Genomic DNA, 15,383 nt, shown 5'->3' with positions numbered 1-15,383 from the left:
GAGCCGCCCCTTGGCCGCCACCTCCTCCGCCTCCCGCCGCCGGGGAGGGCAGCGTCGGGGCCGCGCCGGGCGCCGCGGGCAGCGCCATGGGCACGGGCAGCGCCGCGCCGGGGCCCGAGCCCGCCCCACGCACCTCTGCCATGGCCGCCGCCGTCAGCCGCCACGCCCCGCCACCCATTGGCCGAGCGGAGCGCCGCTCGTCCTGCCCCGCGCAGCCGATTGGTGGAGAGGCGAGCGCGGCGCGGCGCCGGCCCTCCGGTTGGCTGACGCCGCGAGTCTCGTCCCGAGCTCCCATTGGCTCGACGACACGCCCGTCGCCGCGCCGAGCCAATGGGAAACGGGAAGGGAAACCACGCGGGGCCGACACCGAGAAGCGGTGACTCATCGCGCTGCCGATTGGCCGGAAGGCGAGGCCTCCCGCAGCGCGCACGCTGATTGGCCTCGAGGGCGCTGCCACGGGGCGCTAACCTATGGCCTTTACCCAGGGCGCGGCGCGGCCACGTAGACCTGACGTCACCGCTTGGGGGCGTGGCCACGGCCGTGACGTTCCTGGGGGCGGGGCAAGCAGAGGCCAGGCGGGACCGTACAGAATCCGACTTTATTTACATCCTATAAAAATGTAAAGTTAGAAACTTTATTCTCCTGAACCAGAGCCGAAAACCGGGCAAAACAAAACAAAACAAAACAAAAAAAAAAAAGCACAAAAAAATTCAAATAAAATATATATATAATAACAAGGGATCTCCACGGGATGGCGTGGGCCTACGGGGCTGTGTGTGTGTGTGTGTGTGTGTGTGTGTGTGTGTGTGAACTGCAACTGCGGTGGGGGCGGGGTGAGGAGACAGGGGGTGTGCAAACAGCATGGGGGGGCTGGAACCGGGCGCTAGAACCAGAAGACACCAGAACCCAGCAGCAGAACGAGCTGCCAGGTGCTGCCAGGGGCTGGGGGCCAGAACCAGGCACCGGCACTGAGACTCAGCGCTAGGACTGAGCAACAGCACCGGCACTCAGCCAAAGAACTACCCATCTGTGCCCGCCCCAGGGCACCGTCCTGCCGGGGGTTGGGGGGCTGAGCACAGCACTCACTGCAGCTTGGTCTGCAGGAGGTTGAGCTTCTGTTGGTCGACGTAGCGGGAGAAGAAAGAGAGCAGGTTGGAGGGAGGGGGCACCTGCTTGGGCAGGGCAGTGGGTGGTACACGCAGCAGCTCTTGAGTGGCCAGCAGCATCAGCTCCGTCCTGTGGGCAGAGGATGTGTCGGCATGAGGACAGTGCTGGCTCTTCCCCCCGCATGACGGCCCTGCCGCTCCATCTCTCACCACTGGTTGTCCTGCATCAGCTCCGTGCCGCCGTCCGTGCTCTGCAGCTCCTCCCCACGGCTCAGAGCCAGGTACAGCAGGGACAGGCCGAACTGCAGGGATGGAGATGAGGTGTTGGGGACCCGCGGGGACGCAACGGAGCAACGCCAGCCCAGCGGGTGCCCACCTTGTTTTGGAGCACTGTGGTGAGGTGCAGGTTGGTGGAGGTGGGTGCGGCAGCACTCTGAGGTAGGTTGGTGAGCTGCTGCACCAGGCTAGTGACTGTCCCTAGGGGGAGCTGGTATAGGAGGTGTGAAAAGGGCCGCAGCAGGCAGGGCAGCACCTGGGGGAGCATAGAGAGCTGGGATGCAGGGTTGCCCCATAACCATCCCCATTCTCCCAAGGGGAGAGGTGGGGGCCTGCATTGTGGGGCGTGGCAGGAACGCTCTGAGCCGCAGAAGTCACCTCATCCTGAGCATCCTTCTTGATGAGGAAGGGCAGGTTCCGGGCCGTCGCCAACAGCACGTCGGCCGCTTGCTCAGGGGACAGGAAGGGGAGGATGCGGGCCACCAGGCGCTTTCCTTTCCGGATGCACATGATCTGCATGAAGTGGTCGTCGCTCAGCCTGTGAAGGAAATGACTCAGCCAGCACAGCAATAGAAGGTGCACCCCACAGCGACATCGAGGTGCAAAAGTGAGGTCATTTCAGCCCCCAGCCTCCCCCTGCTCACCTTTCCTGCCCCGGTGCTTTCCCACGCAGATTGTCATACATGTTGCAGATCTTCTGCTTCCTCTCACCTATCAGGGCGGGCCGCTCACCCTCCAAGCTCAGGAGGTAGCGTCTCTCGTAGTCCTCCACATCCAGGAGGAGGCTGTACGTCTACAGGACAGGTGGCCATCGCACAAGGCAGAGACCCACAGTCAGAGACCCACAGGCGTGCCCCGTACAGAGTGGGGACGCAGCACTTACCTTCTCAATGGTGACAAGTGTCTGACGCCGCTTGTCCCGGACCTGCTTCTCCTTTGTCTCCTGCCCAGGGGAGAGAGGAGGTCAGGGTACAGGTGCAGGTCATGGGGGACTGGGAGGAAGGGGCAGCACTCACGTCATCCTCTCCACGGGAGGTCACCACTGCATCGATCATCTTCCGGGGGTTATTCACACTTGAGACTGTCAGCTTCCCAAGCGAGCCCTCAAACTGCACTGCAGGACAGGGCAGGGGATGCAAGGAGCCAGCTTCCAGGGCAGAACTGCTCTCCCTGCCTCCAGACCTGGGGAAGGAAGTGCTAACCTGGCTTGTAGGTGTGCTCCAGCTTTGCCACCTGAGGGGTGATGAGTTTCGTACGCTCCTTCTTGGGACCGTCTTCCTCAGCTGCTGACAGCTTCTCCAGCTTCTGGAAGTAGTTCTGGAACAGAGACAGGAAAGGTCAGTATCCCAGGAGCAAAGCTCTCTCCCCACTGCTTCTCCTTCACGCAGCAGTGCTTCACAACACTCCTTCCCGGTACACGCAGAAAGTGTGATGTCTTCTCTGATGCCCTCCCTTTCCCAAGGCAAAGCATGACAGCTCTTCCCTCATGCTGGCCCCATCCCTGCCCCTCTCCCAGTACCTGATAGTAGTAGTCATCCAAGTAGGGATCGGTGCTCTGCAGCTGCATCATCTGGATCTTGGACACCCAGTCCTTCTCCCGCTGCAGCATGAGGTTTGCGTAGGGGTCCTTGCGTGCCTGCTCCTGGTGGCTGCCACGGTGGCCCCCTCGTTCCCCCATCGAGCCGTTGAGGCCACGGTGCTGGCTGGCAGGAGGCAAGAAGAGCACCCATGAGCACACAGGAGCTACAGGAAGGGACAGAGAGTGGTGCACAGGCTAGCCCCGGCTGCACGGGCCCCCAGAACAGCCGGCACCGGGGCACCGCCCACCTCCTCGCGCTCCCTCCCGCCCGGTGCTCACTTTCGGTTCTGCTGCTGCCGCTGGTGCAGGAGCCGGCGATGCTGGGGGTGCAGGTGGGTGGTGTCCGGTCGGAAGGGCTGTGGCCTGTGGGGAGCACACGGGATTACAGGGCTGTACAGCAGGCGCGCGACCCCAAGGGGGTCAGTGCCTACCTCAGGCCCTGCAGGTGAGGCACGGGGCCCGGCGGAGGCTGCGGCTGTGAGGGCGGAGCGGGGCCAGCCCCAAAGAAGGCACGAAAGCCGCCAGTGGGAGCCATCATCTGCCCCATTCTGCCCTGCAGCAGCTTGGGATTGACGGAGGGTAGCGGGTTCCCAACGAGGCCTGAGACTCGAGCAAACTGGCTGGGAGAAATTCGGCCGGCCTGAAATTGGGGGCAGAGGGAGTGTGGGTCAGGAAGGGTCCATCAGAATGCTGGACCCTCACCCCTAAGAGGCTGGCGGGCACAGAGTCCAGGGCTTTACCTGCGCTCCTCCCAGCAGCTGCGCCCGCTGCAGGTGGGTGAAAACGGGAGAGACACTGGTGGGGAATGGGTGGCCCAGCAACGAAGAGTTCTGCGAGAAAATAAAGGAGCAGAGCCCCCAGTCATGGTCCTCCCAGGTGGGATGATGATGCAGTTGGGGCATCAGAGGGGCTTGGGGGTGGGAGCAGGGAGTACTGGTACGTTGCAGAGCTGGTTGGGGGACATCCTCTCGCTGTAGGGAGCAGAGTAGCGCTGCTGCATGGTAGCCCTGATGTGGACAGGCTTTGGACACAGGATCTGAGAGAAGGAAAGCAGTGGGGGTCTGATGTCTGGCTCCTCACCACGGGGCGTGCACCTGCTTTAGGGAGCTAGGGGCCATACCTGCTGGTTAAAATTGGGCATAGCGACCTGCTTGGGAGGGGTACCGATGGGGACTGCTCGTACAGGGGGGCTCCCAATGATGGGAGAGGATGAGCGACGTGGCAGTGCCCGCTCCGAGGGGTCCCGCTCCTCCTCCTGAGCCTGCAGGGGTCTCTGGGGCAGAGCGTAGTCCAGCACGGACACTGATGGCATCTCCTGCAAGTAGAAGTGGGGAGAAAAGCCCTGGAAAGAAGTCTCAGGGCTGGACACGGTGGCAAGGACGTTGACACTGACGTGGTATAGTGCAGAGGAGCTGCCGCATAGTGCTTTCCCAGTGCTGGAGATCCCCACGCCCCAGCCAGGATTCTCAGGGAGCCCCAAGGATCCTGTGTATGATTCTTAATTAAGCCTCACTCTCTGTCACCTAGCAATTAAAACAGTTATGGCTCAAGGCACTGACAATCCCAAATCCTGAGTGCTGACACCATGAGGGATTGAGTGGCACCACCCAGCCCAGAGAGAGCATATGCAGGGTCAAGAAGAGATGTCCAAGCACAGCTCACCCAACAGCCACAGAATATCCCAAGCTGGGAGGGACCCACAGGGACCACCACATCCAACCCCTGACCCCACACAAGAACACCCAAAACCCAAACATACGCCCGAGAGCATTGCCCAACACTCCTCAAGTTCTGGCAGTGTGAGGCAGTGCCTGCTTTTCTGTGAAGCCAGAAACCTCTGCTCCACGCCTACAACCCTCTGGTAAAGAGCCACTTCCTAACATTTCCTTCCCCATTCCTGCGGCCCTCTATTGAGTGGTGACAGCATTATGCCCCTACCTGGGTGAGCAGCGGCGTGCAGATGCGCTGCAGCACAGAGGGGCCATCCCAGATGCTGGTGTTGAGTGCCATAGTCTGTGCACCAGGCCCACGGGTGTGCACAGCTCGCATGATGGCAGGGTCCTCCAGCTCACTCTCGATCACCAGCCGCGTCAGCCGCTCTGCCAGTGCATCCTCAGGTTCACCCAGCAACTCTGCATCTTCACTGCTTGGTGCGGTCTGCTGCCCAGAGCCCAAGGGTTTCTCCTCCAGCTCAGCCAATCGCTCGTGGGCCTCCTGCCAGTCATCATCTGCATGGGAACGGTGGGGTGAGCGTGGCAGCAGAGAGCACCAGGCACCGGGTGGGCAGTGAGGGCAAGAGAGAGGGACCAAGAGCTCACCGACAGCCCCGGCTCCAAAGGTGTCATCGTTGAACTGATCAATGTCCTCATCCTCCTCGCCCAGTGCCTGGAAGCCGTCGTCCTCCTCATCCAGCGGGCACTCCTCCAGGGACTGTGGTGGCAGACAGCACGTTTGTACCACCACCACTGCCAGCACTGCCATCAAGCCCAAGGCCCAGCCCTGCCCAGCAGCCCCAGTCCCAAGCCCAGAGCCCTGGCCCCAAGCTACGGGCCCCAGCGCTCAGCACCCAGAGCTGACCCTGGGCCTTGAACCAACGGCCCCACGACCCCACGACCCCACGACCCCACGGCCCCGGCCCTCAGCTCTGAGCCCACAACCACGGCCCCAAACCCAACTCCGAGGCCCGAGCTCGAGCCCCAGCTCCGGTCCCTGCGGCCCGACCCCCCCCCCATCAGCCCCCGCCCCGCCCCCCACTCACCGGGTACCGGAACATGGCGGCGGCGGCGGCGGCGGCGCCCCCCGCCCGCAGGCTCCGCGCGGCCCGCTCCGGCCCCGCCGAGCATGCGCCGCCGCGGGCGCAGGCGCATGACGTCACCCTCCCCACCCGTCCGTGGGGTGCGCATGCGCAAATGGGAAGCACCGCCCACTCGAAGGCTTTAGTGCGCCGCGCCCCACTGCGGGCGGCTCTTAAAGGGGCAGGCGGCCTTTTTCTGCCTGCCTCCGGGCACCTGTGCCCCGTCCTGCCCCAGCGCCGGCGCTGCTGCCCCAACCGGTGCCCCCCACGTCAGCCGTGTCTCAGTCCTCCGCTAAATTCCCTGGGTGTTTCCCTCTAGTCGTGTCCTCCAACCTGTGCCCCACCACCTGGGTCCCCTGCCCGCAGACATGTCCCCCAGCTCACGTCCCTCAACCGGTGTGCCCTAACTATGGCCAAGTCTGCCTCATGTCCCCTAACCATGGCCACAACCCCAGTCCGTGTCCCCTATTAGCCACGTCTCCAACCTGCGTCCCACCATTTGTGCCTCCCATCCATGGTTATGTCCCCCAAACCACGTCCCCTACCCTTAGCCACACCCCCAACTCGCATCCCAACACCTGTGTCCTCTACCCATGGCCATGTCCCCGTTTCATACCCCAACACCCATATCTCCTATCCATGGCCCTGCCCTCCAACCCATGTCACACCACTCATATCCCCTATCCGTGGCCGTGTCCACCTGTCCACCACCACCTCCTGTCCCCCACCCGGTGCCAGGGTCATCTGTAAGCTGTGGAGATACTCGTGTCACTGGCACCTTCTCCACCCCCCCTCGGGTGTCTGGAGCACACGTGGCGGATGCGGGCAGCCCCGCCTCAGCCTTGCTCTCATTGAGTGCCCATCAGTGGGGATTAGCGGGGCTGATGTAGGACGGCAGCAGGCGGGCGACGAGTCCTGGCAGCCCAGCACCATGCGGGACCGGCTGGAGCAGCTCCGGGCGGTGAGGGGTGCAGGGCACCATGGGGGGCACACTGGGGTCATCCAGGGATAGGTCGTGCCCTACTGCCAGAGGGGACCACGGGTCTTAGCCCTGGGAGGATTCGGGGTGGCTGCAATCTCACTGTGGCGCGCAGGAAGCGATGCGGAACACACACAGGGCCCCGTGCCCTGCTTTTGGATTCTTGGGGTGCTCCCCACGCTGCGCAGCCCTGCAGCCTCCATGCTGCCCCGTGGGGGATTTAGCAGGGATTAAGGGAGGCACTGCCCACGATCAGGCCCTGCGGGGGGAGCAGGGGATTAAGCATTATTTTTACCCCAGAAATAGGGGGCTGGGGCACAACACCATGGTAATGGCAAGGGTGGTTGTGGGGCAGAGGGGAGCTCGTGCGGAGCTGCTGTGGGGTGATGTTTGGGGCCGCAAAGCCCCATGATGGAGTGCCTCATCTCTGTCCCTGCTCCTCCCACTGCCCAGCCCTGCAATCCGTTAATTCCCGCTGGTCAGATGTGAGCAGATGGCACCCGGCTGGACCCCCCCTCACTGCTTGGGGGCCATTGCATCCCTCCCTGTCCTCGGCCCACACCCACCAGGTGTCCCCAGCTGTCCCCTGAGCATCCCCTTGCTACTTCCCACAGAAGCAGGATGCTGAGGATGACACCGATGAGATGGAAATCGCCATCGACAACACAGCCTTCATGGACGAATTCTTTGCTGAGGTGTGGAGCAGGTGGACACAGGGGATGTGGGGCACGTGGGGGACACAGGTGACATGTCCTCATGGCCCTTCTAGATTGAGGAGACGAGGCAGAACATCGACAAAATTTCAGAGAACGTGGAGGAGGCCAAGAAGCTCTACAGTGTCATCCTCTCGGCCCCCATCCCTGAGCAGAGTGAGCATGGCTGTGTGTCATCATCCCTCTCCCCCCCATCAGGGCCATACGTCCCCTCCTTGGACACACACCTGTGATGGCATCCCCATCTCAGTATCCCCTCCCCTGCAGAGACCAAAGATGAATTGGAGCAGCTCACAGCTGACATCAAGAAGACGGCCAACAGCGTGCGCAACAAGCTGAAGAGTGAGTGGCTGTGTCCCCGGCCCTGGGGTCACCGTGGTGGGGGGGGAAATGCACCTGACAGGTGGGGTTCTCACTGCTGGCAGGCATGGAGAGGAACATCGAGCAGGATGAGGCCCGCTCCTCTGCTGACCTGCGCATACGCAAGTCCCAGGTGAGGTGACTGCACCCTGCCATCCCCTCCCGGGGGTGGAATGCATCACGGCTGCTCCCACACTCGGGTTTGTCCCCTGGGGCTGAGGCATGCTTTACCTATGGTGTCCCTGTTCCCGTATCCCTGTTGCCATCCTTAGCGCTCAGTCGTGTACCCTGATGTGGGGCACACTGTGCTTGGGGGTTCCCCATTCACAACTCCAGCACTTGGTCCTGTCCTCATGGTCTGGTACATGACACGCCTGCAGTGTTCCCATCCCAATGTCCCTGTCCCAGTGTCCCCATCCCCAGCACTCAGTCCTATCCTATAGGGCTGAGGCTCACCATGCCTGAAGTGTCTCCAGCCCAATCTCCCCATCCCCAATCCCAGCACTTGATCCTAACCCCATGGGCTGGAACACAACATGCTCAGATTATTATCATGCCAATGTCCCCATCCCTGTATCCCCATCCCCAGTTCTTGGCCCTGTCCCTGGGAGCTGGAACATGCCATGCCTGAGATATCTGCTTTCCAGTGTTGCCATCCCAATGTCTCTGTCTCTGTCATAGCACTCAGTCACGTATCCTGTGGTCAGGCACATCAGAATGTTCCCATTCCCAGCACTCAATCCTGTCCCCCGGGGCTGGGACACTGGGGTGTCCATATCCCAGTGTCTCTCATACATAACTCCAGAGCTTGATCATAATACCAGGGGCTGGAACATGCCATACTCGGCGTTCCCAACCCAATGTCACCATCCCAATATCTCTGTCCCTGTCCTCCACACTCAGTCATGTATCCTGTGGTGGGACACATCACGGTAACCCCATCCCAACATCTCTGCCCCCTGCACTCAGTCCTGTCCTCTAGGACTGGGACACACCACACCTCGGGTGACCCCAGCCCAATGTTCATATCCCCAGTACTTGGTTCTGGAAGCTGGAACATGCCATGCCTGGGGCGTCCCATCCCAATGTCCACTTCTCACTGTCCCCATGCCCAAATCCAGCACTCAATCCAGCCCCTGGGGCTGAGCTACGCCATGCTCAGGGTGTTCCCAATGTCCCCATCCCCAGCACTCAGTCCTGTCCCGCAAGTTCGTTGATGTGATGACCAAGTACAACGAGGCGCAGGTTGACTTCCGGGAGCGCAGCAAAGGCCGGATCCAGCGGCAGCTAGAGATCAGTGCGTGTCCCCTTCCCCACCTTATGCCCCACTCATTCAGTGGGGTGGGCAGAGCTTGTGGCAGCGCTCACTCCCCACAGCTGGCAAGAACACGACGGATGAGGAGCTGGAGGAGATGCTGGAGAGCGGGAACCCCGCCATCTTCACCTCAGGGGTGAGCCCCATGGGGCCAGGGGTTGGGGGTCTGGAGCTGCTCCTCTGACGCCTCTTGCCTTGTCTCCCCTGCAGATCGTGGACTCGCAGATCTCAAAGCAGGCACTGAGTGAAATCGAGGGGCGGCATAAGGACATCGTGCGGCTGGAGAGCAGCATCAAGGAGCTGCACGACATGTTTGTCGACATCGCCATGCTGGTGGAGAACCAGGCATGGCCGCGGGGCGAGCTGCGAGCCAGCATGAGGCAGGGGAGACAAAGGGTCTGAGGCAGGGGAAGGGAGGGGACAAACAGGGGTCTGGACATAGGACAGCATAGGGACAAGTAGGGACAGGATAGAGAAGGACCGGGACTCATGCATGGGACAGCAGGGGAACAAGGAGGGACCCCGGGGGCTGGGACCTGGCCATGGAGCACCACAGAGCCATGGCACCGAATCCCCGGGAGGGTTTCCTCCCCATCCCCTCTGAGCACTCCCAGTGCCCCATGCAATGCGAGGAGTCGTGCTGTGCCCCTTGTCTCTCCTTGTTGCCCCCATAGGGAGCCATGATCGACCGCATAGAAAACAACATGGACCAGTCTGTCGGCTTCGTGGAGCGAGCTGTGGCTGACACCAAAAAGGCCGTCAAGTACCAAAGCGAAGCCAGGAGGGTGAGAGGGACCAACAGGATCCCACATTGCTCTGAGTCGCCCCCTGAACCTCTGTCTTCTTGTCCCTTGTTCCCCTTCCCTGCCCTGTCCATGTCCCAGCCTCACAGTCCCTCTCTCCCGTGCAGAAGAAGATCATGATCATGATTTGCTGCATTATCCTTGTCATCATCCTGGCTGCCAGCATCGGTAGCATCTTCGCCTGACATCCCAGCCACTCCCCACAGGTGATGGGGTGCCCATGGGGTTCGGGCCAGCAGCACTCACTCACAGATGGGGTAGCAGTGCCAGCCGCCTCTGATGCTTCCCGCTTACAGGTGGCCTTTCCCCATCCTGTTCGGTGATCCTACCCGTGGCCCTGGGACCCACCTGCCAAGCCTTGAGGACGTCACCCCGAGGTCCCCTCTCACCCGCTGTCCTCACACCAGGGTCCCACAGCTCCCTACTCACCAGCACGGAGCCAGCCACAGCCAGGGCTCTGCTTTGCCCGGTGGTGAAAGCAGCTCACCCCTCACTCAGAGCTCGTGTGCAGCCATTCCTCCACGGAGCTGCTCTCCAGATGTGCCGACACCTGCACCACAGCCCTCCTCCCCAATAAAGAGATGACTCACACTCCACCCCATGGTGCTGTGTCAGGGAGTCGTGTCACTCACCTCCGCATCCCATCCCCACATCTGGGCCTCCACAACCCACAGTAATCGCACCCAAAGGAAGGTAATGAAGCTGGTGAGGGGTCCGGAGCACAGGTCTTATGTGGAGTGGCTGAGGGAGCTGGGATTGTTCAGTCTGGAGAAGAGGAAGCTGGAAAAGTATTATTGTTCTCTGCCACTCCCTGAAATGAGGTTATAGTGAGGTAAAGTTGGCCTCCTACCACATAAGGAGTGAAAGGATGAGAGGCAATGACCTCAAGCTGTGCCAGGGGAGGGTCAGGCTGAATATTAGGAAAAACCTCTTTTCTAAAAGAATGGTTTGACATTGGAATGGGATGCCCAGGGGGGTGGTGGAGTCACCATCCCTGGAGGTGTTGAAGAAACGTAGATATGTGGCATGTGATCATGACATAGCGGGCAATACTGAATCACAGATTCACCAAGGCTGGAAGAAAACTCCAAGATCACTGAGCCCAACAGTCCACCTACACCAATATTTCTCCACTCAAGCAGGTCCCCCAGTGCCACATCTAAACATTTCTTGGTGGTAAGCGGACAGATGGACTCAATGATTTTAGAGGTCTTTTCCAACATCAAAGATTCTACAATTCCATGCGTTCACAGAAGGCTTTATTCTGGTGGCTTCATCCCTGCCTGCGGGCTACACCCTGTGCTTGAGGAAAAATTTCCCCCAGTAGCGTCCCTTCAGCTTCAGGTCGTAGGGGCTGAGGTACCTTCGCATGCCCAGCATGTTGGCGGTGATGACACGCTCAAAGGTCCAGGGGTTCTGGTTGTTGCGCCTCTTCTCCTCCTCCTCTTGCCGCATCTGCAGCAGGCTCTGCCGGCTGACAGCAACAGCAAGGAAGGGCAGCTTGTTGGCCACCTGTGTGAGGAAGGGTTTCACCTCCTCGAACTCGCAGCGCCCACCAAGCTCTACCACGAGCTGTCCGCTCTTCACTGCGGTCACGTAGCGGTCGATGGGGCCTTTGCCACCCCCCATGCGGTGTCCGAGGCTCTTCTTTGTCAGTGGTTTGTAGGGAGGTGGCACGCGCCAGATGGCAAACATGTTCTTGGGGTCCATGCAGCGCCCGATGGTCAAGCGGATCATCTCCAGGTGCCCCCAGTGCAGGTAGCCACCGCCCAGCGCCTGTGGGACAACGGCAAGGGCTGACTGCTGGGCACCGGAGGTGCTCTAAGCCTGGTGCAACCCACCACAGCCCAGTGCTCACCAGGATGCCGTACTGCCCCTGTGTGAAATCAGTGGCCACATGGGAAGGCCCGCGAATGTCCCGCAGCTGCCGTGGTTCCCGTCTGGCCTTCGGCACTGCCGGCACCTTCTCCATGAATTTCAGCTTCGGCCTCTCCGGGAGCGTGATGCCTGCAGGGAGGATCATCGCAGAGGTGGGTGGGGAGGGAACAGACAACTCCCTCAGGCACCGCCGCCAGACGCGGGGTCCCGCACTTACCACTGTAGTCAGGGGGCAGCACGAACTTCTTAAGGCCTGCCCGGGGGACGGTGCTGCCGCCGAGGCCTAAGGGCACAGTGAGCACTCAGGGCCGGGCCGGGCCGGGCCGGGCCGGGGGCACCAGGAAGGCCGCCCCGGGCAGCGCCCCGCACACCTGACCCCCTTCCCCGCCCTACAGACCCCTCCTGCCTACCCCATAGTCTCCCTCGGGTCCCTCCCGGGCCCCCCCGGCCTCCGCAGGCCGCCACGGGCCGCCCCAGCCGCCACCACCCCATGGCCGGAAGTGCCTGCCGGGCGCCGCCATCGGGTCCGCCCCATCAGCCGCCCGGCGGGAAGCACTTCCGGTCACACAGCTCCTTTTCCCCCTCGGCCGAGGGGAAGGGAATGCGGGTTCCGGCTCTCCAGGGCCTCTCTGCCTGGCAGAAGCTTCAGCCCGCCCTCCTTCACCCCGTGCTGCCCAGGCCGCTCCCAGGCCGTATGTAGGAACACGGAACACAAAATGTCGCACGTTGGGAGGGACCCACAAGGATCACATAGCCGCAGAACAGTTGTGTTGGGAGGGACCTCGAAGACCACAGAACCACAACGTGGCTGTGTTATTCAGGGGGCTGTGGGAGCACGCAAAGAAGGACGTTCTGCAAATGACTCTTTATTGCCACGTTGTAGGGCCCGGCAGGGCTGTTTCTCCCCCGGTACCATCAGTAGGTGCTGAAGACAGCCTGGATGTGCTCCCCGTCGTGTGGCTCGTACGTGCCAACCCCTGCAGAGGGGAATGGGCGTGAGGCTGTGGCTCCCCACCACAGCCCCTGCCACCCCCCCAGCACTGCCCACCTTCCTGCAGCGCATCACTGCCACTGAAGAACTGCCAGTAGGTCCTCTCAGTCTCACTGGCAGCCAGCCCGTGGATGGACACCACCATTGGGCCCCAGGATGTTGGTTCTGTCTTAAAGCTGTGGGGCAGATGGGTGGTGGGACTGCAGTCTGACGAGCAGTGGGTTGGGGCCCAGGTGGTGACACCAACCCTATTACGCCCCCCACTACTCACCCAAAGATGGTTTTGTCGGACTTCTCTGCCTCCTCCAGCACGACCAGGAGCACGGAGCCATGTGGGACATCCACTGTGGTGGTATAGGTGAAGAACTGTCCAACCAAGTTGTTGGTGATGGTGTACTTCACTGTGATGGTGGATCCCACTGAGAAAATACGACAGGAGCTGTGAGTTCATTGTCTCAAAGGGGAAATTGTTGTCCAACAAGGAAGTAAGCAGAAATAAATGATGGCAAATATGCAAAGAACAAACAGAAATGTGACAACGTGACCAGAGGTAGGTCAAGTATGTGGCAATGGCTGGTGTCAACAAAATGGAAAGGTAATGTTTCCTGCAAGGGACCTTTAGTCTCATTAAGGGCTAATGACATACCAAAATCCGCATCCATCAGCATGGACATGAGAGTACAATGTGACAGCAACCACACCTTCCCAGTCTGGACTCTTCCAGCCCCATAAGGTGCATACCCAATTGGAGTAATCCATTACAAACTATAAGGAGATCAGGGTGGTGGCCCTGTGGGGATGGAGGCAGCCAATACCTTGCTGAGCTGCTATGCCCTGGCTCGGCTTTGGGTCCAGCTGCAGGCTAGTCGTTTTGGATGCTTCGGTGCTGCAGTCCAGACTGGCAGAATCCAGGTAGGTTTTGCCCACCAGGGCTGGCAGTGCCTGAGCAATGGCCATAGGCTGCTGCAGGTGGTGTTCGGTGATGGCAGCCACGGGCTGGGTGCAGTCCCACTTCCGCGGGGCATAGAACTTGCCTGCAGCCAGCAGCAGCTGCATGGCCAGACCTGTGCTGTAGATGTTCCCAATGAAGCCGTTTCCTTTATTCTGATTTTCAAGGAATTCGTTGGTCACTTTTGACAGTGTTGAGTTCAGCAGGTCCTGCATACCCTGGAGCTCATTCCGGTTATAAGCACACACCAGTGGCAGTGCCATCATGGCCTGTTCGTCTGCATAGTGACACTGTCACAGCCTGCTTGGCTTGGACAGAGCCAGCTGGACTGTGGTGTTGGAGTGGGGGGACTCTTACCCACAGAGAGCTTGTCCTGGGAACTCTGCAGCTGCTTGGCCAGGATGGTGACAGCGCTCTGGTAGCCACCTGCTCCCATCACACACAGCGCTTGTGCATCCAGCCCCACACTGAACAGTGTGCTCAGCGGGATGCCTTCCTCCTCTGTGGAAGTACAGGGTTCCATCAGCCAGCACAGGCCAAAGCAGCATCCCTGTGTTGCCATGTGCCATTCTGAGCCCCATACCCCAGTGTGCCACCTCCTCGTCCATCTTCTCCTGAAGGATACTGAGCAGGTCAATGCTCTGCCCGTGTGCCTCCACATGTCTCGGATCACAGCAGGAAGAGAGCAGGGCCAGCGTGTACAGGGCCACCTGGCCCGAGGACATGTCTGTGGGGACAGAGAGTGGTCGGGGCAAACAGCTGGGACCCAAACCCACTGTCCCCAGACTATGGACAGCCAACCCAAGGCACTGATGCCACAGGGTTCTGGGATGGCCCCTGAGGCACCCTCCTACCATTTGCTTGCTTCACTGCTGTCTCCTTGATCCGCTCGAGCAATTCCTGCTGGGCCTTGCTGCTGTCCCCAGCCAGGTTGAGGGCCAGCAGCACACTGGGGTTGGGCAGTCCACTGTCCATAGCTGAGAGCTGCAGTATCCCCAGCATGCGGGCGCGCTCCTCAGCGTTGACGACTGTGGTGAGAGGGAGTGGGCTGGGATGTGCTGGGCACCCCGTGTGTCCCCTACTGGGCTTTGCACCCATTCTCCTCCCCGATATCCCCGTGTTACTCACTGCAGTCCTGGGGGACCAAGCCTTCCGCCCCACAACCTGCAAGTGCCAGCAGCACCGCAACGCTGAGAGCCACGCCAAGCATCCTCAGAACCTCCGTGCCAGCGGTGCCCCTCTGACGCCGGATCCTCTCTGCTCTCAGCTGCCTCCAGCAGTGGTGCGCTGACCTTCTGCTCCTGGGGGTTTATCTGCGTGCCTGGCTTTAGCACCCAGGGGTGGTGCTCGCTGACCAATGGGGTTGTGGTATAGCAAGGCCCTCTCCCTTGGCACTGAGACCAGCCAGAACCTGACCAACAAGTCTGGTGCCTGGCACTGTTCTCATGGTCTGTGCCCATGCCTCACCCCAGGAAGCACTTTCAGCAGGATACCTGTCCCTGTAGGTCTTCCTCTGCTGTCTCCTACAGGCGGTGGGGACTGCTGGCAGTGGGGCCTGCTAATATCTCCATGAGACCACTACATGGCTTTCTCCAGATGGTGTTGACTGCTCCTGCTGCAGCACTCCTGGGGGGCTGCAG

General features: G+C 60.8%; 4 protein-coding genes across 6 annotated transcripts; 1 reads left to right on the top strand and 3 right to left on the bottom strand.

The window, feature by feature from the left end:
- Positions 1 to 584: 584 nt before the first annotated feature.
- PATL1 (PAT1 homolog 1, processing body mRNA decay factor) lies at positions 585 to 5,772 on the bottom strand. 3 transcript variants are annotated; one of them, XM_042809381.1, is made up of 17 exons: positions 5,720 to 5,772; positions 5,280 to 5,391; positions 4,900 to 5,189; positions 4,082 to 4,276; positions 3,896 to 3,997; positions 3,702 to 3,791; positions 3,393 to 3,601; positions 3,241 to 3,324; positions 2,902 to 3,085; positions 2,585 to 2,699; positions 2,399 to 2,496; positions 2,266 to 2,325; positions 2,027 to 2,175; positions 1,761 to 1,920; positions 1,483 to 1,638; positions 1,317 to 1,408; positions 585 to 1,236 (listed from the first exon to the last, which is right to left on the bottom strand). In XM_042809381.1, exons 1-17 carry the CDS (start codon positions 5,732 to 5,734, stop codon positions 1,083 to 1,085), a joined length of 2,265 nt encoding a protein of 754 aa, XP_042665315.1. In that variant the 5' UTR covers positions 5,735 to 5,772; the 3' UTR covers positions 585 to 1,082. The 3 variants fall into 3 exon arrangements, with proteins under 3 accessions (XP_042665315.1, XP_042665316.1, XP_042665317.1); XM_042809382.1 differs by having other exon boundaries at positions 3,902 to 3,997; XM_042809383.1 differs by lacking the exons at positions 5,280 to 5,391; positions 5,720 to 5,772 and having other exon boundaries at positions 4,082 to 4,322; positions 4,900 to 5,047.
- On the top strand, positions 5,733 to 10,320 carry STX3 (syntaxin 3). Its single transcript, XM_042809380.1, has 12 exons — positions 5,733 to 5,856; positions 6,075 to 6,151; positions 7,349 to 7,429; positions 7,504 to 7,603; positions 7,715 to 7,789; positions 7,873 to 7,940; positions 8,996 to 9,104; positions 9,185 to 9,258; positions 9,333 to 9,467; positions 9,797 to 9,907; positions 10,033 to 10,131; positions 10,222 to 10,320. Exons 1-11 carry the CDS (start codon positions 5,733 to 5,735, stop codon positions 10,108 to 10,110), a joined length of 1,032 nt encoding a protein of 343 aa, XP_042665314.1. The 3' UTR covers positions 10,111 to 10,131; positions 10,222 to 10,320.
- Positions 10,321 to 11,167: 847 nt separating this feature from the next.
- Positions 11,168 to 12,295, bottom strand: MRPL16 (mitochondrial ribosomal protein L16). Its single transcript, XM_042809386.1, has 4 exons — positions 12,214 to 12,295; positions 12,021 to 12,086; positions 11,784 to 11,932; positions 11,168 to 11,701 (listed from the first exon to the last, which is right to left on the bottom strand). Exons 1-4 carry the CDS (start codon positions 12,293 to 12,295, stop codon positions 11,216 to 11,218), a joined length of 783 nt encoding a protein of 260 aa, XP_042665320.1. The 3' UTR covers positions 11,168 to 11,215.
- Positions 12,296 to 12,369: 74 nt separating this feature from the next.
- Positions 12,370 to 15,010, bottom strand: CBLIF (cobalamin binding intrinsic factor; the record flags this gene model as incomplete). Its single annotated transcript, XM_042809385.1, has 9 exons — positions 12,370 to 12,628; positions 12,717 to 12,780; positions 12,852 to 12,970; positions 13,066 to 13,213; positions 13,610 to 14,020; positions 14,101 to 14,244; positions 14,327 to 14,470; positions 14,598 to 14,771; positions 14,872 to 15,010. Coding segments are annotated over 8 exons (1,341 nt in total), but the record flags the coding sequence as incomplete, so codon positions are not given.
- Between the last annotated feature and the right edge of the window lie 373 nt (positions 15,011 to 15,383).

This window comes from Centrocercus urophasianus, unplaced genomic scaffold (assembly GCF_019232065.1).
Source record: "Centrocercus urophasianus isolate 14NV4802_14NV808 unplaced genomic scaffold, USGS_Curo_1.0 seq_1184, whole genome shotgun sequence".
Taxonomy (NCBI): Eukaryota; Metazoa; Chordata; class Aves; order Galliformes; family Phasianidae; genus Centrocercus; species Centrocercus urophasianus.
This window is presented reverse-complemented; position numbering and strand designations above follow the sequence as displayed.

Bases quoted from the DNA above. Each gene is read 5' to 3' on its own strand.
- STX3 (XM_042809380.1), top strand. From the start codon at position 5,733: ATGGCGGCGGCGGCGGCGGCGGCGCCCCCCGCCCGCAGGCTCCGCGCG. The intron at 7,604-7,714 runs GTGAGCATGGCT...CCTCCCCTGCAG, and splicing joins GGCCCCCATCCCTGAGCAGA to AGACCAAAGATGAATTGGAG. The intron at 7,941-8,995 runs GTGAGGTGACTG...CCCCATCCCCAG, and splicing joins TGCGCATACGCAAGTCCCAG to CACTCAGTCCTGTCCCGCAA.
- PATL1 (XM_042809381.1), bottom strand. The intron at 3,086-3,240 runs GTGAGCACCGGG...GCCTCCTGCCAG, and splicing joins CGGCAGCAGCAGAACCGAAA to CCAGCACCGTGGCCTCAACG. The intron at 1,639-1,760 runs GTGACTTCTGCG...ATGCTCCCCCAG, and splicing joins AGAAGGATGCTCAGGATGAG to GTGCTGCCCTGCCTGCTGCG.
- MRPL16 (XM_042809386.1), bottom strand. From the start codon at position 12,295: ATGGGGTGGTGGCGGCTGGGGCGGCCCGTGGCGGCCTGCGGAGGCCGG. The intron at 12,087-12,213 runs GTAGGCAGGAGG...CTGTGCCCTTAG, and splicing joins GACCCGAGGGAGACTATGGG to GCCTCGGCGGCAGCACCGTC. The intron at 11,933-12,020 runs GTAAGTGCGGGA...TCCTCCCTGCAG, and splicing joins GCTGCCCCCTGACTACAGTG to GCATCACGCTCCCGGAGAGG.